We start from the raw sequence: 21,291 nt of genomic DNA on the forward strand, positions 1-21,291 counted from the left end.
GGTGTTTGGCAAACATGGAGCCTTCCTGGAGGCTGAGTCAGATCAGCTCAGTGACCAAGGCTGGGAGAAGGCGGGTGGTTGCTCCAAGCTACTCAGCCAGATGAAACAGATGAGCCAGCTGGAGAGCCTGGGCCTCCGTCCGGCCACACTGGCAGCCAAGTCCGAACGAAAGCAGAGTCAGTCCTTGTGCTTCTCTGCCAGCAGGAGCTTACAGTAGCCCCACTGTTTTCCACAACAGCACAGTGATGCATCCTGATGCTTCTAGCCACCTCCACAGGGCCCATCAGCTGCTGAGACAATTTGGAAGGTGGTTTTTCTGCATAGTGTGGCTGGTACCTGGTGCAGACTGAACTATCCTTGTCTCAGTGTCGGCCTTGGCCCAGTTGAGTCTGCCCTGTAACAGGGGGAGCCAAACTCAAAACTTGTGAATGGAGCAAGCATCATGTGCCATCCTCAAGGCCCTCTTGAGCCTAAACACATAGGAGATGCGAGATTGTAAAACAGGAACAGTTCACACAGAACAGATAAGACTAAATGATGGGCCAGGTCTGATCTTTTGTGAGCATGAAAAGATTGGGAACATCACCAGTGATTCTCCAGGAGGGTGTACCACCCTGTGTCCTATCTCACCTACTTAAGCAGAGTAGGGAGAAGGAGACTCCGGATGACATGCTCCTTTGGGAACACTTCTTGTATCTGCGTGGGGAGACTTATCACAAAGAAGCCATTGCCAAACCTCTTGGCCCAAAAGGAAGCCCAGAATACAAAATGTCAGTGCAGAGAGAGCATGGGTGATGCTGCTGTGGTTTGCAGCAGGTCCGACCCACTCTAACCCAAGATGCTGGCTTTGCTGAGAGCTGCTCCACTGTTCAGTTCATGCAGTTTTCCAAGCCTAGTGCCACAAGTTTCCCTAGTGCCTGCTCTTGTCGTGTTTAAATACAGTTCAACCACATGAAGAGCCTTGATATCCCATCCCTGGCAGTGGTCTGTCTCAGCTCTCTGACGTACCTTTTGGAGCTGTGACTTGGACAACTACGTTGCAGGCAGCTGCGAAGCAAAGGCTTGTCAGTATCTTGAAGTGCTTCCTTTTGGATTAATGCTCTCTGAAACAGTCCCTCCAGATGGGCTGTTTCTACCAGGTCTCTGGAGTGCTGAAGGAGTCTGACAGAAAACTGCTAGAAAATGGGAAAGCAGAAAGGTCCCAGCGGTAGAAGCGAGAAAGTTTCTTCTTCTGTTGGGCAGACAGCTCACTGAACATCTGCTCTGATAACCACCTGTAGGTCCACAGCACTTGGGTGTCGGTGAACTTGGGGAGGAGGCTGTCCACAGACAGCCCAGCCCGCCGTAGCAGGTGGCCCAGCTCCTGCTCGTGGAAGCCAAACATCACCACGTAGTCGTACTGGATGAGACAGGGCAGGCAGAGGCTGACGAGTGGTTTCCAAGCCACACTGGTGTTGTGTGTTCCACTGGCTAAAACATCCTGAACAAAGCTGCTGAAGGATGGGCTGCTGCCCATGCCTTGCAGGAATGTGGCAATCAGCCTGTGGAAAGGGTCCCTGACAAACAGCACTTTGGTGTAAGACCCTAGCATGGCCTCTATCTCTGTCTGGTTGAACCTGCTCAGCTGTGTCTCCTTAGTGTGACGCCAGTGGTGGGGAAGCAACACAGGGAGAGTCATGTTTTTCTTCTCTAGCTTCTCCAAAAGCTGCTGCCATTCCTCGATTCCCATTGATGGCACTTGGCAGTAGAGGAAGTCCAGCTTGGTGCTTACCCTCAGATTTGAGAGCAGGTAAGCTCTCTCCTGCTGGCTCCTCGGCAGCGTGGTGACTTTGCGTGATTGGCTACAGAAAGCTCTCAGTCTCTTCTTCCTGAGCTGCTGAACGTGAAGGAAGGTGTCCAGTGTCAAAGTGAAGCCCTCCTCTGCCTTGGGGGCCAGGTCACCTGGGGAACACCATGTGAAGATGGGGGTGAGGAAAGCCCATAGTGGACCTCTGCCCTGAGTCAGCCCCCCCAGCACAAGATGCTGTGGCACTATTTTTTCCAGTTATTTCACTGTGGAAAAGATGTATCATAAATAAAGAAGATGGGTAGGAGAGGGGAGACGAACCCTACCTGGCAAAGAGCTTGGCTCTGCTGGGATGTGGGTTTCTGTCTCCATGAACATGTGAAATTATGTACACCCAGACCCCACTTTCCCCAAATCGCCATGTCTGAGGACTAATCTTGACCATAACTTGGTGTCAAGGGCCCATTCTCCACTAAATCATAATTTTTTGTTCTATGTCCTTGCTTTCAAATGATCATAACTGAGGTGAGCTTACAAAAGAGTCAGAAATATTCTGAGAGACTGACAAATACACGATGTCCTGCAAACTCTTTTGTGTCTGTTAATATGTTAACATCAGCTACCAAATATATTTGAAAGCAAGGGATGATTCTTAATGGCTTGGGGTGATTTAGGGATCCAAATGACGTAACTTGTATCACTTCCATAAGTAAATTTTTCTCTTGTAGATAAAAAGGCAAAAGCAAATAAAAAGCAAAAGGCAAATAGAAGTGAGACAACAACACAAATATAAAAGGCAAAAGCAAATACAAAGCCTTTATGAGAGTCAGCTTAATTTCTCAGATTTCAGCTTTGTTCTTTCCTTTTATCTTCTTATTTTTGATGTGAAGAGGCCATAGTGGGTTAGAATGTGGAAGATTAATGCCTGCCTTGTTACTTTATCTTTTTAGCAGCAGCAGCACATCTGCCTCATCTGCTCAGTGCAGGCATTTGGCAGCCCTGGGGAGACACTTAGTTTGGTGGTTTCTCCTGGGTCCTTGGGAAGTTAAATATTTCCCACTGATTTGGGGAGGCTGTTGTACAGGGAAGAGGACCACAGTTAAAATTGGGCAAAGGACACCAGGAACACAGGAAGAAACGTGGCTGGTGCCTGCAGCTAAGCCAGGCTGCTCTTTGAGTTGTCCAGCCCCAGAATGACAATGTCTGCAAAATCTAGTAAAGACTTTGCCCTGGAATGATGGGGACTGAAGGAGAAGGATGCATTTTTTAGGCATGAAATGCAATAATCACAGAAGTCCCTGCTCCTGCTCCTGCTCCTGCTCCTGCTCCTTCCTGCCTTCCCAAAAGCATTTTGCCCTTCCCGGCAAAGGTTTTGGTAGTTATCTCCAGCAGCCTGACACCTGTTTTCCCCACCACACCTGAGATCAGTGACCCCACTAAGGATATAAAGCTGCAGGGCTCCACAGTAAGTGCTTTCTCCACAAACACTGTTCAAAGAGTGTTTTATGTACTGTAGGCATTTGCCTGCCAAGAACCTCCAAAAGAAGCTCCAGGTTATTTCCCCCATGGCACAGAAATGCTTCCAGATATGCAGAACCCACACGGTGCCCAGGCCTTACCTCCTTGGCCGTTAGCCGGGGTCCACAGCAGCCTCCAGCTCAGGAAAGCAGCGATGCCCAGGGCAGCTGAGACGACAAGGCGGGGAAGGAAACGCATTTCTGGGGTGCTGTGGTAGCGCTGGCTGTTGAACACTGTGCTAGTGAGCAGGTGGGGACCTGAAAGAAGGGTGTTGGGGAACCTCCTGTGTTTATTTAAACACACCCAGAGCTGGGTTAAAGTACTGTTTGGCAGCAGTTTGGCTCAGGGCAGGGAAATAGCCTGAGTCACAAAAGGTGCCTCCTGCCCTATGTTTACAACATGAGCTTTTGAGGCAAAATCTGCCTTTTTGTTCAATGTTCATGCCACCCTCAGCACTTGGGTATGCCAGATGACAGCGATCCCTGTGAGAAACGAGCCCTGCATCCCCAGTCCTGTGCAGGGTTCTGCAGAGCCAGGTGGGGCAAGATGTCCCGGGTCCCCTGATCCACTTTGTTCTCTGCTGACTTTGGCACTCAGTGAGGTACTACTCAGAGGAATGCTGCTGTGGGGAGCAGCGTGTCCTGGGAATGGGGCTGAGCAAGCAAGTGTTGGGCCATGGGTCCTGCCCCTGTGGTGCTGGGGGGGACTTTTAAGGTAGAAACTGTGATGGGAAGTGATGTGACAGGGCACATCCAGCAACATGTGGCAGGTCCATGACTAACCAGGGATTTGAAGTACTGAACTGCTACCTGTGTCCTTTTTACTGGGGGCTGCTTAAAATTTATGACTGCTGCTTGTTGTGAGAGCAGCCGTAAACACCACGCAGTGTGGAGGCCCCGTTATACCAAAAAGGGGGTGTGATCCCACGCAGGCAGGCAGACATGCTGCTCTCCCCCTGCTCCAAGGAGCTGCAGCCTGACGGGGGCGAGAACCACGGAGAAGGCAGCAAAGGGGACTGCAGCAGCCAGGGGAGTGTGACCTCCTCCCACCCAGCCCCACACTTAACAGCCACAAAGGCTTCAAAACTGATTGTTTACAAATTGCCTTTTCGTGGTGAGAGTTGCCACCTGCCGCCGGCAGCATCCCTCGGGCAGTCAGGCCATGGGCTGGCACATGGCAAGGATGCGATCTGGCCGCCAGACCCTGCAGCTGCAGGGAACTGTAGGGACCGAAGGAGATGGGATCACCGCCTCAAAGCTCGAGGAGAGCAAGCTGGCACACTGGGCACGCCGACCAGGGCAGGGAACTGAGCCAGGCAGTGCTCAGCGGGCATGGGCACAAGGGCTGTGTTGCACGGGGAGTCTGCCAGTGAAGCAACCCCGTGCGATGGAAACCCACCTCCCAGGAGGACTTGACAGAGCCCAGTCTTGTGCCACGGGTGGCTTTGCTCTCGTTTGGACAACCATGGCTTTCCCACCAGAGGGTGCTCTGTGCCCGAGGAACCCCTGCACATCTCTGATGGCGGCGATTGAGTTGGGCTCTCTCTCTCAATGCTTCCTCACTACGGTTTAGAGAATGAACTTCACAGCTTCACACTTGTGTCTCCAAAAGCCTCCTTGGTCTCCTTCGAGCCTTGGGAAAGCTGCTGGACCTCTGGAAAAGGCTGTGAAATGCTTTTCATGGTAGAACTGCTCCTTGTCCCTCACATGTTGCATATCTTTAGTAAAGCCTTGTTATTGATTAGCACAATGTTTCCATGAGCAAACTAGATCAATACACTTAGATACAACTATTAAAAAAAAAAAAGATAGAGAATTTCAGTTGTGTTGGAACACTCCTGGCACGTGTCCGTTCGGCATCACCAGTTGTGTGCCCATCCTGCCCATCATGTGCAGATCATACATTGATCATGTGCTGGTCAGGTGCCAGTCACACGCTGATCATATGGCAATCGTGTGCCCATCACATGCCAGGCACTCACATGGCAATCTCGCAGCTGGCACGTGGAATGAGATGACTTTGATGCCCCAGATGACAGTTGCAGATGTCTCCATGTTTTATAAACCAGATAACAGCTACTACTTAACTCACAGATGCAGTGACATCTTTTTTACAGCGAGTAGGACGTACTCCCTCCAGGTCACGGGATCCCTGTGCTGGGAGGTCAGGTCTTGTGGCATGCCCTGCTGCATGTGTCCCTGCAACCTGCTCCCCACCAAATCCAGAACAAGCCAGGTACAGCCAGAGGTTGGTATGTGTGGGGGCAGGAGTGAATGGCCACATTCTGCTTCCCCTCCCAGCAGAAGGCACACACTTTTCTTTGAGCTGCAGTGCTAATCTTGCTCCTCCCAGCTTGATGGATCTTAGGGCAGGAGGGTGCTTGAGAAAGGGATAAATATTACCTGAAAATAAGTGGGTTTGTGTTACTGTAGTGCTGACAAGCACAGACCATGAGGGTTGCATGATTATCAGGAAATAATCAGAGCAGGGCTCTGTACAAGGCAGCACACCCTGCTCTTTCCCCAGCTCGGGTTGGCAGGTATGGAAAGCATAGAACCATTTTAGATTGGAAAAGACCTCTAAGATCATCAAGTTCAACAGTTACTGAGTCCAACTGAGAGGTGCTGTGCACCTTCCCTGCTCTGAGTGACCAAACTGGTCCTCAGCAGCTCCCAAAGTTGCTCTTCGGCAGCAGCATCTGTGGCCTGGCCACAAACCTGAACAACAGGAGCTGGTCCAGCTGCCAGCAGACCCAGCTCCAGTGCAAGGAGGCCCTTTTTCTCAATGGTCTGCAGTGAGGTTAACAAATTGAAGGGCGGAAGGAGCTCTGCAAGTTCTCTTGGTTAAGCAGGTGGCAGCAGCACGCGCCTTCCTGCATTGAAATACAACATTTCAGCAGGGACTGTCCCAGCCGCAGCCACGGTGAGCCAAAGTGCAGCTGCAATGGGTAGGGAGAAATGCAGTTTATTTTTATTTTACAGTCATAAGGTGAAAGCAGAGAGACATTGCCTGTTTGAGGGGAAGAAAAAATAGTGGAAACTCCCCTTTGGTCTGCATTGCAAAGAAACATCTCTTACCAAGTTACACCAGTGTGGGTCTCTTCAGAGGAGGACATGGTGTCTGCTGTCCCTTTGTGACCTGCAAACAGGAGGAAACTGCCCCTGAGCTGCCAGGGGCTGGTTGTGGGGAGAAGCTGCTCTGCCACGGCTGTTTCAGCTGATGGGCTGCCATGGGGCTTGTGCCCCAAACACAAATTTTCCACAGCATAACTGGATAAACTCATTAACTGGAGGTTGAACTCCCTCTTGGTGCCAGGCAGTGCCAGGCACCAGTGATGCCCTGTGGGGGCCTCCAAACACCTCTCAGAGGCCTGAGTTAATCCCACGTGATAGTCTCCACCTTCTTCCTAATTGACAGCAGCACTAATGGGCCAGGGAGTGCAAGGGCCTTGAGCAGCTGGCATTGCCATGTGGATGAGGAGCCACCTCCCATATATGCCTGAGATTGCTGCATTTAAAAGGCAGTGATTTATTTTTTTATTTTTATTTTGTCCCTGGGGATTTCTTTTTTTTTTTTTTGGTGCTGAAATGTTTTCTCAAGTGTCTGTAGACACTTATTTAAACCCACTACTGGGCTTTCCCTTGCCTTCCATTGACCACTTGGAAGCAGTCAGCAAGACTGAGACTGCAATTCTTGAACTGAAAGGCTTCCTGCTCTATGCTATAGGGAGGCAGCAGCCTTTTTGGGCACAGAGGCTGAGCCAGGTGCGAAAATGAATTCACATCCTAATGTTTAATGTAATTATACAAAGGAATTAAATCAGGGAATTCATTTGAAGCTTCACCTTATTTAGGGAAACCCTCAGTGCCATCGAAGTGAGAAAAAGCTATTCTCTTTTTCTTTACACTAACAGTAGGATTGCCTCAATAAGGATTTCCAGATTTTTCCCCATCAATAGCTCAAACAGCATTGCCTTGGGGTCCCTTTTTTCCTCATAGGACACAAACCCTTTGGAGATATTCTTATATGTTAATAAACATCCTCCTCTTCAGCCTTCCCACATTCCTCCCACTTGCAAATTTTGCAAAGTATTGTCTTGTGTGACCATGACCTGCGAGTACTGATGTGATGGTCCCCCCTCCCTTGTTCCTTGTTCCTCCTCATGCCTGCCTGTGCTTGTGGGAATGTGAACTTTGCAAATTGATGGCAAACACTGCCTCATTTGGCGAGGGATGTTTTTACACTGCGAGTAAAGGAAGAGCAGAGAGGAAACCTTCTTATCCCTCTTCTTGTTTGGAAACTTGCAACTGATGTCTACGTTTTGCGTGCAAATTTGGGCCTGTGTCTCAGCAGAGGCATAGGAGCACTTGGAAGAGGAACAAGCTGCCCCACTCCCAGAGCATCCCTTAACATGGAAAGTCTCTTGTCTTTTGGAAGGATGGTCCTGAAAGGCTTACTGGGCTGGGGATGCATTGCACCAAGTGGAGTGGTATTCCTTGAAATCAAACCTGAGTTGAGGGTGGGAGTGCATATTAGTGAATAAAATGGGGGTGGTGCAAGTGGCCTCTTCTCCGTCACATCTCCTGATTCCCTGAGCTAATCTCTGTGTGCTTGCAGAAAACCCTGGCTGCCCCGCTTGCTTTGACACTGGGGCAATACCCCATTGCCCACCCACAGGACCTCCTTAGTCTCAGGGGCTGCCTGGAACAAGGTTTAGCACTTTGGTGCATGAACTGGAGCATGTTTGTAAACATCAGCTCCTTCACCCTTCTGGTCATTTCAGAGATTTGGCCAATAGTGCCCATTTTCAGCTGCTTTCTGGTGGGGAAGATTTAGGACTTTCTTCTGTCTGGCTCCTGCCAGATGTGGGCAGCTGTGGGTGAGCTAATCTGCCCAGCACCCTGAGCTCCTCTCCATCTCTTCCAGTGTTTGCGTTCAGAGCTGCCAGTGTTAGCAGTGGGTTAGGAAGGTGGACATTTGTCCTTCTGCACCAGGCTGGCTTTGGGCAGGCAGGGAGAAGCCAGAGGCCGCAGAGACTGCCCCATGCAGCAGCATCCCAGGACTGGCCAGTCCTGGACCAGAAATAGTTATGCAATGGGGAACGGAAAGAAAAACAAGTTCACATTGCACCCAAGGAGTGAAGCAGGTAAGACAATGTTTGGAGTGGTTGTACAACTCTGGCACTTCCTGTTTTCCCGCGGGCAGGAGCTGTGATTGTCACTTCTTATTCAGCTCCTCATCCTGGGAGGAAGACAGTATCAGGCTGTCCGGGGGCAGCAGGATGTTTATGTGGTAGGCTGAGTCAAGGTGCTGCTTTTAATACACCCCGGAGCAGAGTCACTGGGGGAAACGTACATTTTAGATTTTTTTTTTTAATTTTCTTTTTTTTTTTTTTAAAAAAAAAAAAGGCTCATGAACATCCAAAGTGCTTTGCAACTGCCATTGAGCTGTGTGGCTTACTGCCAGCACTGAGTGTCATTGTTTTCCAAGGCTATTACACAAGGATTTTACAAGGTGCCATGAACTACTGGTAATTTAGGGAGGATTTGTCTAATTAGTGATGCTGTATTGAGAGGTTTTTCTTAATTACTACACAAACTGTTAAATTTCGCATCATCTGAGCCAGGCCTGCATCAGCTTGAACACTTAATGGTGGTGGAGAGAGGACAAGGCAGCCATGCAACCTCTGCCATGTGCCTGCCTGGAGGACCCCTCTCTCCCTGCTTTACTAAGGATATGTGTGTTTTCAGGGGAGGGGGGACCAGGGGATTCAATGAGTCTCAACACCTTAAAAACTAAGGGGATTAGAGCTATTATCCTCTCTGCAGTAGTAATGGAAATCCCACAGAAAAGAAATAGCATGTGTTTGGATCTATGTGTGCAGCAGAAGGATGCTCATGGGACTAGTGGCCATCGCCCCCATCCCATCACCTGCCATGGGATCAGCAACCATCCCCTCCATTCCAGTAGTTTCTCATGGAGCTTTGTGTTGTAGCCTGAACAGTACAGGGCCTTTTACCAGTGAGCATTTCTCTGACCAGATTTCAGCCTTTGTGTCCCAAGCACCTCCCAGCTCCTCCTGGCCTTCCTCTCTCTTCCTCTGGCTGTTAAACACAGTAGTGCCACATGGGAGAAACCCAAAGTGCTCACAGACAAACCAGACAGTGGATGTGTGAGAATTTGGAAAATCTAGTTCTTTACCTTTTCTTTCTCATTCATTTTTAATGTGAATTTTATTTCATGCAGACACCTCTCCTCTCTGGACTACTCTTCCCTTTGGGACCCAAGTAAGAGAGGGATTCTGAAAGAGCACTCAGGAGCCACTTCTCCACCCACTGACAGGAGGACAAAGGCTCTGCTTGTTCCCCAGCTTCACAGAGATGGGAGGGCTTTTTCTTGAGTGGCCGCAGCGGCATTGCCGGGGACATCATCACACAGGAGATTTGTGTCTGAAACATCTCAGAATCTCCTGAAAAAAGAGGTGTTGGTGTTGAAAGCCATTAGGATGGTGGGAAGAAAACATTGGATGTAAAACGTCGCTCACTGGAGCCAGACTGTGATCTCCCTGCTGCTGTCCCTAAAGGGAAGGGGAGGTATGAGCTGGAACTACATGGGCAAAGCAAGATGGGATCTCATGGGGCTTAGGCTTGTGTCTCCCATGGGTCCTCTTTTCTGAGCCTCAGCTCTCTCACTGTGAAATGGGAACTGCTTCTTCAGGCTTTGCAGCCTGTACCTGCCCTGTTTTTAGGGAATAAACACTTTTACTTTCTTTACAGAAGCATTTTCCCCTTTTTGCATAAATTTTTGTGCTGTTGCCTGATCAGGTGAGGAAAGTTCTTACATGTGTCTGTGAGACATGGGGGAATGGATTCTCAGGCACCTTTTGACCCAGGGACTGGTTTTTGCTGATGCCCCCAGAGAGCTGAGCTTGTTGAGGGTGCACCCAGACACTGGCTCTTTGTTCCTGGCCTCTCCCAAGGGAGTGCTGCCCCGTGATGCTGCAGGCTATCATGTTTTCTTGGTTGCTGGTTGTTTCCATTATTCATACAGCAACTCTTTAAATATTCAGAGATCTCTGACTGGTTTTTGAGTGACTTTTAGAGGAGATGGCAGGAAGGCTCTCTTGGGCTACCTCCATACCTGGCTATTTCTGCTATTTCTGATGAGTGATGTTTTTGGGAACTCTGGAGTCTCTGGCCCTGACTGTTTTACTGTACCAGAAGTGGCAGGGGGAAAAGGGTTTAAGGTCTGTTTGTTTTACTTTTTTGTCCAGACAATAAGCCGGCAAATACTCCCAGGTTGTTTATATTTGGATAAGGCTGCTCTGTGTCCTGTGAAAGGAAAATGACACATCTACAACTTCTCCTGGGGAGAGATGGTGTGGGACAAATGGACTGGACTGAAGGCAGGCATGGCTGCCAGAAGCCTCTTGTGTAATGTGTGGGATGGCCTGAGCACTGTGGTCCAGATGGGGAGGGCATGACAGGGCCACAAATGCCTGTCCTTTTCTCTGTTGGTGGCATTAGGTTGGGGCCAGATGCACAGGAAGGGCAGAGCTTGGTCCCCAGTGCCAGCTCCATGCTGCTGCCATCTCCTGCGGGACACAGGGCTGTGGACACCGGGACTTCCCATCCAACAAGCTGGTTTTGGAGTCTGTGGGATGTGAATCACAAACCAAAATTCTGCTTTCCTGTGTTTTTCCCAGAAGTGCAGCCCCTCACGGCATGGCGGAAAGACAGGAGGCACCAGCGTTTGGCTGCAGAGCTTTGGGATAGTTCTGCTCAGCTCCCACCTTCCCAACCTGGGCACCAAGTGCCTGACCCCACGGGGGACACAAATCTTGTCGTGCCTGTCCATCCTGACCTGTTGCTGGCTCTGAGCCTCGCACTTTCCCACAGCTCATGGGATTTAGCAGCCGCAAAGAGGACCGGCAGCAACGCTGGGGCTGGGCCAGTGAGGGACAATGTCCAGCCCTGTCCAGCTGACTGATGGAGCCACTTGTCTCAACATGAGCCTTGTCTGAGCACAGGTGAGTGCAGGGTTCATTTGGGGTACACCACATACAGCATCCCCCTTGGTGACACCTTCCTGAACCTGGGTCTCATGAGTGTGGGAGCCTCTTGTCACTGTCCAGCTGCGAAGAGCCGAGAGATTCTCTGCCTTCATCTCCTCCTGCTGACCCACTCCTGCAAACCAAATGGATACCTGAGATGTTTTCACAGGAACTGGGCAGCCCATCATGATAGGCACCACATAAAGGTTATAAAAACAATCCGCAATTTTTTTTTTTATTTATTTTTCAAATCACGCAATTGTGGAGATCATTATCTGCTTGCCTCATAGGGAAAGGTCCAGCAGAGGGAAGAACATGTGACCTCAAGGCCCCCTGGCCCTGCAACAGGTCAGAGAAGAGGAATTTGCAGAGTCTCAGAAGCTCCTGAGGTGGCTCTGCTGGTTTTACCCCAGGGCAGGTACTGTGAGAAAGTGCCAGGAGCTCCACTGCAGTCTGCAAATCCAGCTGTGTCAAACATCCTCCTTCTTGATCTCAACACTGGTCAGAATTTATTTTTTTTAAGTTTCCTTGGGGTTATTTTTACCTAAAAGTGAAGAAAAGAGAAACTTCTCTTCCTATTGTTTTTTCCCCAGAGTTCTTGGAAGAAGTAAGAGGGGAAATGGCTTTCCTCCTTCATTCAAAGTTGGCAAACGCAGCCAAAAATTGCCTCCTCCTCCCATTATTTTACTTCTATTAGTAAATCTCATCTAACTATCTGTAAATTGGGCATTTCTCTGGCTATTTTCATTGTGTGAAAAAACTCAGTCCCCTGCCTTTCTCTCTGAGGAGCCTACATGGCAGATACAGTTCAAGGGAACTGCTCTCCATGAGCTCAGGGCTTTGATGGACCCATCTAGGGGTACACAAGGAGATGGGAATGTAAGAGCCCTGCACTTCCATCACTTCTGTTTATCCATATCTTCATCTGTACATCTTGGTTGACAAGAAGAGTTGCCTCATAGTAAAATCTCCCATCACTTCCCTGCCCACCACCCTCCTGGCCACCTCTACAGCTCCCTGGAGGACATTGGTTTTGATGACCAGCCCATAACCTCCTCCTTGGTGCTGCCCCCTCCATTTTTGGGTGCAGCAATTGCAGCAAAGCAACATAAAGTATAAAATTACATTGATTTGAATATGATTTTTTCCCCCCTTCAAATGGTTGTTCTCAAACAAGTGCGACCATATCGTTCAGCAGGATCGTGTTTGTCTCCCTACAGGTGCTGAGGTCCATTTGATATAAATATTTCCAAGAGAAATCTCTGCTTGGAGATGTGGGAAGCAGCTTCTTGTGGCCTGCAGCACCACATTTCTGCAGAACAAACACACGATGTTGTGAAAGGAAAGGCCTGGAAACACTGAAAAATCACTTCAGGAGACAAATTTTGCCAATGAGCAAATCACCGTCATTTCACACACGGACACAATTAAAGAAGCAGCAGATCTGGAGTTGAGGCAGTTTTGGTCTGAAAAAGCCCAAAAGATTTTAGCTCTGCTCCCTCATGCAGGGCATAAAATGTGGCAGCTGTTAAAAGTCACGCTCTGGTGCTCCACCTGCCCTGTGTGCTGAATTCAAAAGCAGGCAATGAAACTCTGAACTAACAGGCCAGGAAAGACACTAAATGGAGGACCAGAGACCTCTGTGCCTCAAGGAAAGGCTCAGGAGGGGTGCATAACTGTTTCACCCTAACATCCTCCTGACTCTATGAGCCTTCATCTTCCCCTACACCTATTTCCTCTGAATGTGGTGTGTGGGAACAAATTACATTTTGGGAGCTCTTTGGAAATAGATTTCAGATGCACCACTGACAACTCTTACATAAGACCCAGCAACAGGTTTTGCCTCTGAAAGCGTGTGACCCCAACTGGTTGTTGCACCCTGGTTATGCATCCTCAGTTGATTCTCCAGGTGAAGATGAAGAAGGAGACAGAAGATGAGTGATGGAGAGGTGGCTCCCTTGGGAAAAACACCCTCAAGCAGGCATCCATTGCTTGCTTCAGCCTCTGAGGGAAGACAAGACAGCAGAGAAGGGGTGAAAAGGTGCTATAGAATCCATGTTGTGTAGATGTGACACTTAGGGACATGGTGTAGTGGTGGGCTTGGCAGTGTTAGATTAATTGTTGAACTCAAGGGTCTTAGAGGTCTTTTTGAACAGGATGATTCTATGATTCTAAAATGACACCAGCTCCCGAGTGCCGGGATCAACGTGGGAGTGCTACCCCAGCCCATGCAGTTTAACTGGAGCAGAGCACTGAAATGCCCCTGAGACCTGGCTCTTGGGTCCTCCTGAAGCTTTTTTAGAGTCTTGGCTGGTGGTTTGGTGTTGCTCCAGCACATTCCCACTCCCTTACTGCTTCTCCGTCAGCCCTGTTGCGGAAGACCATTCTGGTGTCCCCGGAGAGCTGCCAGTGCCAGCTGCCTCTATAAATACTCCTGGTATAAATTCAGAGAGCTTGGTCCCTGGCAGGCACAGTCTTGCCTCAAATCACAGCATTGAGGGTGTTGGGCTGCAAACTCACAGGCTAGAGCACTGCCACAAGAGAAACAGCTATTAAAGCCTTACTTTTCCTTTTTTGATTGATTAATAAAAATGATACAGTGGTGGCTCTCTGGTATTGCAACATTTCCATTCCCTTGGTCTTATATAAGCCAAATATTTTGACTTTTGTACCAGGACAAATTGTTTTTAGGAAGAAACCAAGGCCCATACGCATGCCAAAGCGCTGCAGGCTCTGTGGCAATGAGCCTGGGAGCTGGGGTGAGATGTCTGTGTGTTGGGTCAGACCTGCGGGTTGTTCTTCCGCCGTTTCATAGAGGAGTCAGCATGAAGCTTCCCACGGTTAGAGGACATGTTCTTCCATTTTGAAGGCTTGAGTTTCCCCAGTGGCAGCAGGCTGAAGACAGCTCTTGCCCCCCTTGCTCTCCCCACCCTGGGCAATAGCAGCAGTGGTATTTCTCAGGCTGACCCTAAAGAGACATTTCTCTGCACTGTCCTTGCCCATATTTACTTCCTGAGTCTTCACATGGTGAGGTCAAGTCCCTGGGAATAGCCCTGTTGGGTCCAAACCCGTGTGAGGGGGAGGGAAACCTCTCCATCCTGCACCTCTCTGACAGCTCCCTGCAGTGTTAAAGGGTGTCTCAGGAATGGGCTGCAGCCAGAGATGCTTTCAGTCCTGAGAGCCACATTTTTGATATACAGAGCCCCAGTGAGAGAACCAAGACTTACTCTTAAAAGGAAAAAATATGCACTTTTCCTCTTTTCAAGGAAAACTCTCACTCCCTTTTGCTTACTTGTCAGGAGGAATTGTTTGCTGGGGGTTGAGGGAAGCTTCTGTTTGGCATCCATCAAATGCATGAATTGCTTTTCATGTTCCTCTTGACACGTCTCCTTTTAGCACTTGAGGACTTTTTCCCTGGTCACAGAGAAAGGCAAGCAAGAAGAGAGTAGGAGCTGGTGGGCAGCAGAGTCCTTGCCAGCATTTTTCTTTTCATAAATGATGCTAGTGACCCTGGGGTCTCTGGAATGACATTTTGGTGTGTGAGTACCCACCCAGAGCAGACATAGATAAGAACATGATGCTTTTGCATTATAGGAGACTGAAAATCATCGGTGTTCAAGCTCAAAACAGTCTATTCTGAAACTGTGACACTCTTGTGTCCTGCAGAGCACAGGCAGAGGTGGGGAGCAGCCCCTCAATGCAGGCCATAGGCATTGCTCCTCCCTGCAGCTCCAGGAACAGTCTTGGGGAGGGTGACTACACATGTGCAGGGGAATGTGGGAGCTGTGTCATGGGAGAGTGGGAAGGGTGGGAGAAATGACTGTTCTGCACTTATATTTATCTCCCGGTTGATGACCAGGCTCAAAAGGCAGGATACGCCGCCCTGGAGCCCGGCAAACTGACAAAGATCTACCTGGGAAGGATGCAAACCCAAACCCCTCTACTAAAAATATTCAGGCAAATAGAGATTTTCCAAAACAGAGTTCCATAAATGCTAAATTTGGTGGTGATTCATTGAAGGAGGGGGGCACAGACGCTTTATTTTCTTCCCCTAAGACAAGCGGGAACAATGTAAATCCCAAATGCTGTCCATCCTACCCCCTCAGCTGGGCTACTGTGCTTTGAAGAGCCCATCAATAACCCCGTAGGCACCGGCCTCCCAAGAAGGCAGACCTGCCACAAAAACAGGAATCCCTTATCGGGCAGCAGGAAATTCTATTTTTACATGAAGTTCAGATTAAAAATAAAAGGGAAATATATGCACTGCGGGTGCAGGCTAAAATTAAACCTCGAGCTTCTCTCCTGATGGCTGGCTCCTACCGTTCACTGGATTGAGAAATCAATGGTGAACGCCAAGAAGGAGTCTGCTGTCACCAGCTGCTCTTGGTGGGATTTGCTCTGCTGTGGGGTTTTTTTCCTCTCAGCAGATTTTATGAGTGTGGCTTAAATAAATCCCCTTAGATCAATGCTGTGGCCAAGGTCTGTGTCCTGGGCAAACAGGAAGAGATTCCTCTGTATCTTCTTCATGTGGCTTTTTAACATATTTCTGAGCCAAAGGCTCCACTTTCTGACTGCCCTGTCAGCTGCCCTGATGTACATTCAGTCCGGACCTTTCTCTGTTCAAAATTTCTGCATCCAGGTGGTATGACATGATGTACTGATGCATTGTGAGGATCTGTGTTGCCCAAGTTGCCAGCTTTAGGTCTGCTCCCTTGCAAGGGATGGGCTGGGACATCTGATCTTGATTTCAAGCATCACTTTACAAAGCTCCCTGGGATCCATAGTAAAGAAACAAGCCCTAAGCCACAATCCCCAAACCTCTTCCTTTCCCGCCGTCCAACACTGAAAAGTGACTGCCAAAACAATGCTGTGGCTGAGTATTTTCATTACCACTGTGATTTGTATGACAAATGCAGCCCATTTGAAGCCACACTTTTGTTCTTCGACATTTCAGGTCTTTGCCAGCTGAAGCCACACTCAGGGCTTTCCTCTTTGCCAGCTGAAGCCACACTCAGGGCTTTCCTCTGAGCTGCACCAGCTTTACCAGCTCTGTGGGCAGGGTGGCACTGAGACAAGTCCTGCAGGGACTATCAAGGTGGCCCTTGTGGCACCTTGTCAGCATTTCTGTCAGGCAGCTCGTTTCAGGCTTATCTGTGTTGAACCTTGGAGCAAAAGGATTTTTGCTTGGCTTGCAAAAAGCAATTAAACTGTGTCCAGAAAAGCCACTGGATAAAACGAATCATGATGTGCATATCTCTTGGCTGACTACATTGACATTTTCTGTGTGTGTATGTGTATATATGGGTTCAATCTACTCCTGTCTGGGAAGAGTACCTTTCAAAAGTCCATGGAAAGCAGGAGGGGTTTTGAGCTCAGGTGGGGGCTCTGCACCACAACAGGGTTTCCAGCTGGGTGAGAGATGTTCAGACCCTGTGCACAGCTACAAACAACTCCTTTGGTCTTGCAGAGGCAAAGGAACCCCCACAGCTCACTCTGTTGGTTCATGGCTAGGGATGGGTGTTTTAGGGCTCAGAGGACGAGCAGTGTGGGAACACTGCCCGTTAATGCTGACACAGCTCAGGAAAGCAGCAAGTTTCCAAAAGGTGGTGAGAAGAATGTAATGTCAGTCAGAGATTACAAACCAAATGTGAAAGTGGAATGTTTTGGTGCTCAACAGGAGAAATGGAATACATGTGCTGAGTCTGGGAGGGTCACATGCCTGGAGGATACGACCACCAGCACCACCCAGGGTGATTAGACAGATGTTAGTCAGTAACCCTTCTAATTTGCCTTTTTTGAGAGGTGATAAAGCAAAAACATGCAATGGCTCATTTTTTTTTTTCAGCAAAGTTTCACTCTGAGCCTTTGGCTGCAAAACATATTTTGAAAGGTTGTTTGTTTGGAAGAAGTGCTTGAGGGCATTTACAGCCTTCATCAGGAGAGGGAATCCTAGAAAAATTGAGCAGAGCAGCCTGAGTTAGCCAGACCCCTTAAGATGGTTAGCACAGGGCTGGCTTGCCAGATGCACAGGGGTTTGAGAGTAGAATTTCTTTCACCTGAGCTGGTCTTCTCCTACATAGCAAAATTGCAGGAAGGTTAGAAAGGATGGATGATGACAGTGTTGGGTTGTTGCTGAGAGCCAAGTTGTCTAGAGGGAACAGCCTTTGGCAAACAGGTAGGAAAACTGGGGAAGGAGAGAGAGGGTGAATGATGAGAAAGTATTTGGTCATGATTTTGTGTACTCTTGAATGTCTAGGGCTGGATGGAGCTGCCTGGGCTGTTGTCTCAACTGCAGTGTCATTTTTAGAATATGGCTTTTTGATTTTGGGAGAAGGTAGAGTTGCAGCATCCGTTGTTGTCCTGTTTGTGGCTGGCCTGGACAGCTGCATGTCTTGAAATTTGACGTTGTAGCATTGATTGCTCTGCTTTTCTTCTCGTGCACTGAAGTGGGTGTGTGTGAAGAGCCACTGTCAGCCTTGCTAGCGAATATGGGCAAGCATATTAAATTGTTTTGAGCACCTCTGTGTGTGAATGACTGCATGTGGCTCACATGTAGTGAAAAGTGAATGCCTGAAAGCCCACAAAAATGCAAGTCTGTGATCTCTGCTCTGTTGTGTAAGTACTTCTCACTTCTACCATTTACTGTAAGATGAAGTGGTGAAATACAGCTCAAAGGAGAAGTGATGTGAAACAGTGCCCCGTCTGATTTGGAAAAACCCACTGATCTGCTGCTCTTTGTCCAGGGGGTGCAATCTATTTTGAACTTCACCATGTAAAATTATCTTGCTTATGCTTAAAAGGTTTTGCTTTGTAAAGTATCACCTTGCTGTGTTGCCCTCTTGCAATCCCTGTCATGACTGTCCAGGTTGTTCCTGTGCCAGAGAAGCTGGGGGGCTCTGACCTACCTTTGTCCTTCTCAGGGGTAGAGGCTACACGCCCCAGGACAAATGGAGCATTTAAAGTTATTTTTACTTCACTTTCTGGAGTGGACTAAATTTCTAGCTGGCTATTTCTCTTTCAGTGAGAGGTGATTCTGGGGATGTTAAAATCCTGTGTGAGAATCTAATGCTTCTAGGGGATATCATATATCCAGACTTGATGTTGAATCAAGCCCGTGCAATGATTTTTCTCTTACCTCTGAAGAAGGGAGGCATGTGGGACCAGTGAAAACAGAGGTACATGTGAACACCTTTGGGTAGGGGGGTACTGCCAAGTAGCACTTGGGCAGGTAGCACTTACAGGGAAGGGGTAAAGGAGAGGCACTCCTGTATTTGATACGGTCTCTTTGGCCCAGGTATAGGACCTATGGTCTGACTGTACTAATCGGGAACAGCAGGTCCAGGAGGTGCACTGAGGTGAGGAAAGGAGTGGACTTCCCATGGAGGCCATCGGGAATCCCCGGGCTGCTGCAACCACAGGCTGCTACAAACACAGGGTGTGCAGGAATGCTCACTGGTGACCTTGGGGCTTCAGATGAAAACCTGTGTCTGAGGTCCCCCACATAACACAGAGCAGATCGGCCGTAAGCAGAAATAGCCACCCATCTGGTGGCTCTCAAGCACAGGTGACACATGTGCAGAGCTCATGTCCCTGAAGATTTCAGCTTTTCTTGCTCTGTCAAGTGTTGCCAGAGTGCAAAATGCAGAACTTGAGAGGCGAGAGTTCAGGGTAGGACTAAAGGTGTGCACTGAAGCCAGTCCATCATCCCTAAGTGGTGAAGGGCTTGATGTGTTTCTCTCACCTGCTGTCTCAGCTGGTGTGCTCAGGTTTCTTGGACCTGCTCTCCATTTCATATTCAGCAAAACAGAGCAAATTTCGCAACACAACATGTTTAGGGGAGGAGGGAAAAAAAAATCTGCTGGTCCTTCCTTTCTGAGATGTTTTGAGAGTCAAATTTTTATCAGAGGAAAAAAAACCCAACCCAAAACTCAAAACAGGAAACTCTTATCAGCTTGCCAGGAAGCTCTATTGCTTTGTGGAAGTGTTACCCTACGGTCATTGCTACTTTCAGTAGCTGTTTGTGAGTAATTTATGGCTTTAAGATGGGCGTCAATCTTCCATGCAAGCAGGGGAGAGGCCCTAAAGCTGGAAGGAGTAGTGGTAGGAGTGGAGGGTGGAGGGGAAATACCAAGGAACAGGATTTGTATTATCTCACTACATATATTTACAACGATAAGATTTTCATTGTCTTCCATGGTAAATTATGATCCTGTTTTTGTTCTGTATTTGGATCAGGAAACAGAAAACCTATGTCTTCAAAAAATGAACAGGCTTAGTATTCAGTGACTGTTGTTCAGCAGAAGTAATCCAGGGATTTGGGATGATACGTAACTTCTTGGCAAAGAAATTTCTAAATTATTGTCTTATGGAATTCTGTGTGCCTGCATGCCAAATGTGTGCAGGTGTCTTTGTGTAAAATTACACATGTATATATATATATGAATATACACAAAAGCTATTCAAACCTGTCACAGTGGGTTGTCTGTTTCTTTTCCATGTACCAGTTTTGATGTACCCATCTCCAGCAGAAAGATCTTGTTCATGTCCAGAAGTAATTTCTTCAAAAACAGTATTCCTCCAAAGTGTCTTTGGATTTAAAAATAGAGTAAATAGTGTTATGCAATGTAGTAAAATGTATCTGAAAACTCTGTGTGTGTGTGTGCACTTTATGTATATAGATCAGGAGATTACATTTCAAATATGCCAGGTAGTTGTGTTGAACAGCATTGGCTCCTTGCCTAGTGTTTCTTTTTATTTTGCCTTTCTGTGCCCTGGTGTGTCTGTTCTAGTGCTTTGTGGATTGCTGTCACCCCTGTAGTCACCCAACATTATGGTGATCCTTTCAACAGAGCTATTTTTTGCCTTAACAGCTGTATTGGACAGGAGCGATGCAAAGAAGGAAGCGCAATGCTGCTGCCAGGTTATCGTGTTTGTCACACTGACTGCTGACTAAAGTGCTTGTTTATCTCCTAATTTGTGCTGGCAAATCTCTTTTGCTTAAAAATAAAAATTAAACTTTTGTCTGGAAAGCTGGGCTTCTGGACCATGAAGAGAAAAGGTAATTTCTGAGTGTGTAACCCATGACCAAATTCTTAAAGGCAGTTTGGCAGCAGGGCGATGCAGAGGAGCTGGGATGATGTCCCAGTTGAGCTCGCTGTGCACTGCCAGTGATGCAGGGCACGTTTCCATGGGCTCCTGGGCTCTGGCCTGGCATTTAGAAATATGTCATGGTGTGACCAGGCTTTGGGAGTATGGGGACTGATGGGTTTTTTAGGGAGCAAATCATTTCTTGGCTTGTCTTGGAGGTCCCCCTTGGCTGGAGGAGTCCCTGTGAAATCAGCATCAGAGAGATTAATCACCTCATCCTCCATCACAGACCATGAGTGTACTTGAAATCTGGCTGTGCTTATTGCCTTCTAGGGTGACATCCCTTTCTGAAAGAGATCTTTAAATATGAAGATCAACCTTTTTTCACCCTTCAGCTTTTAACTGATTGTTTTAAACCCAGAGCACTCTGTGCCAAAATGGTTCAGCACACCTCTGTCCCACACTTCTGGGAAATGAGGTTGCTCTATGATTGCTTGAAGTGTTTGGCCAAGTATTGTTGATAACACAGAGATACAGTGTAAGGACTGCACTGGCGTGTTAACCCATTTTTTTATTTTAATTTGCACTTACCTTTCTAATAGAGCATTTGAAAACAGTTGTCTGAAACCCAGTAAACAGTGGCCTTTTTTACCCATTGGACTACATTCAGTGTTTGCATTGCATTTCATTAGGAAGTAAATAGCTATTTGCTGGGACTGTAAAAAATCACTCTTCCTCTCCTTGTACCTTATCTCATCTTCCTGGACAGAAGTCAAGAGCCTCTTTCCCCCTGCCCCTTCCCTCTTGGATATACAATTGAATTCAAGTGATCCAAGGGGTATGATAT

At 48.1% G+C, this 21,291-nt stretch overlaps 1 protein-coding gene across 1 annotated transcript; it reads right to left on the reverse strand.

The window, feature by feature from the left end:
- Positions 1 to 77: 77 nt before the first annotated feature.
- On the reverse strand, positions 78 to 19,924 carry LOC127469285 (carbohydrate sulfotransferase 9-like). The gene is made up of 3 exons (XM_051783426.1): positions 19,823 to 19,924; positions 3,406 to 3,561; positions 78 to 1,941 (listed from the first exon to the last, which is right to left on the reverse strand). The coding sequence occupies exons 2-3, from the start codon at positions 3,500 to 3,502 to the stop codon at positions 1,133 to 1,135; spliced, it is 906 nt and encodes a 301-aa protein (XP_051639386.1). The 5' UTR covers positions 3,503 to 3,561; positions 19,823 to 19,924; the 3' UTR covers positions 78 to 1,132.
- Between the last annotated feature and the right edge of the window lie 1,367 nt (positions 19,925 to 21,291).

This window comes from Manacus candei, unplaced genomic scaffold (assembly GCF_025592945.1).
Source record: "Manacus candei isolate 608988 ecotype Guabito, Panama unplaced genomic scaffold, ASM2559294v1 h1tg000017l, whole genome shotgun sequence".
Classification (NCBI taxonomy): domain Eukaryota; kingdom Metazoa; phylum Chordata; class Aves; order Passeriformes; family Pipridae; genus Manacus; species Manacus candei.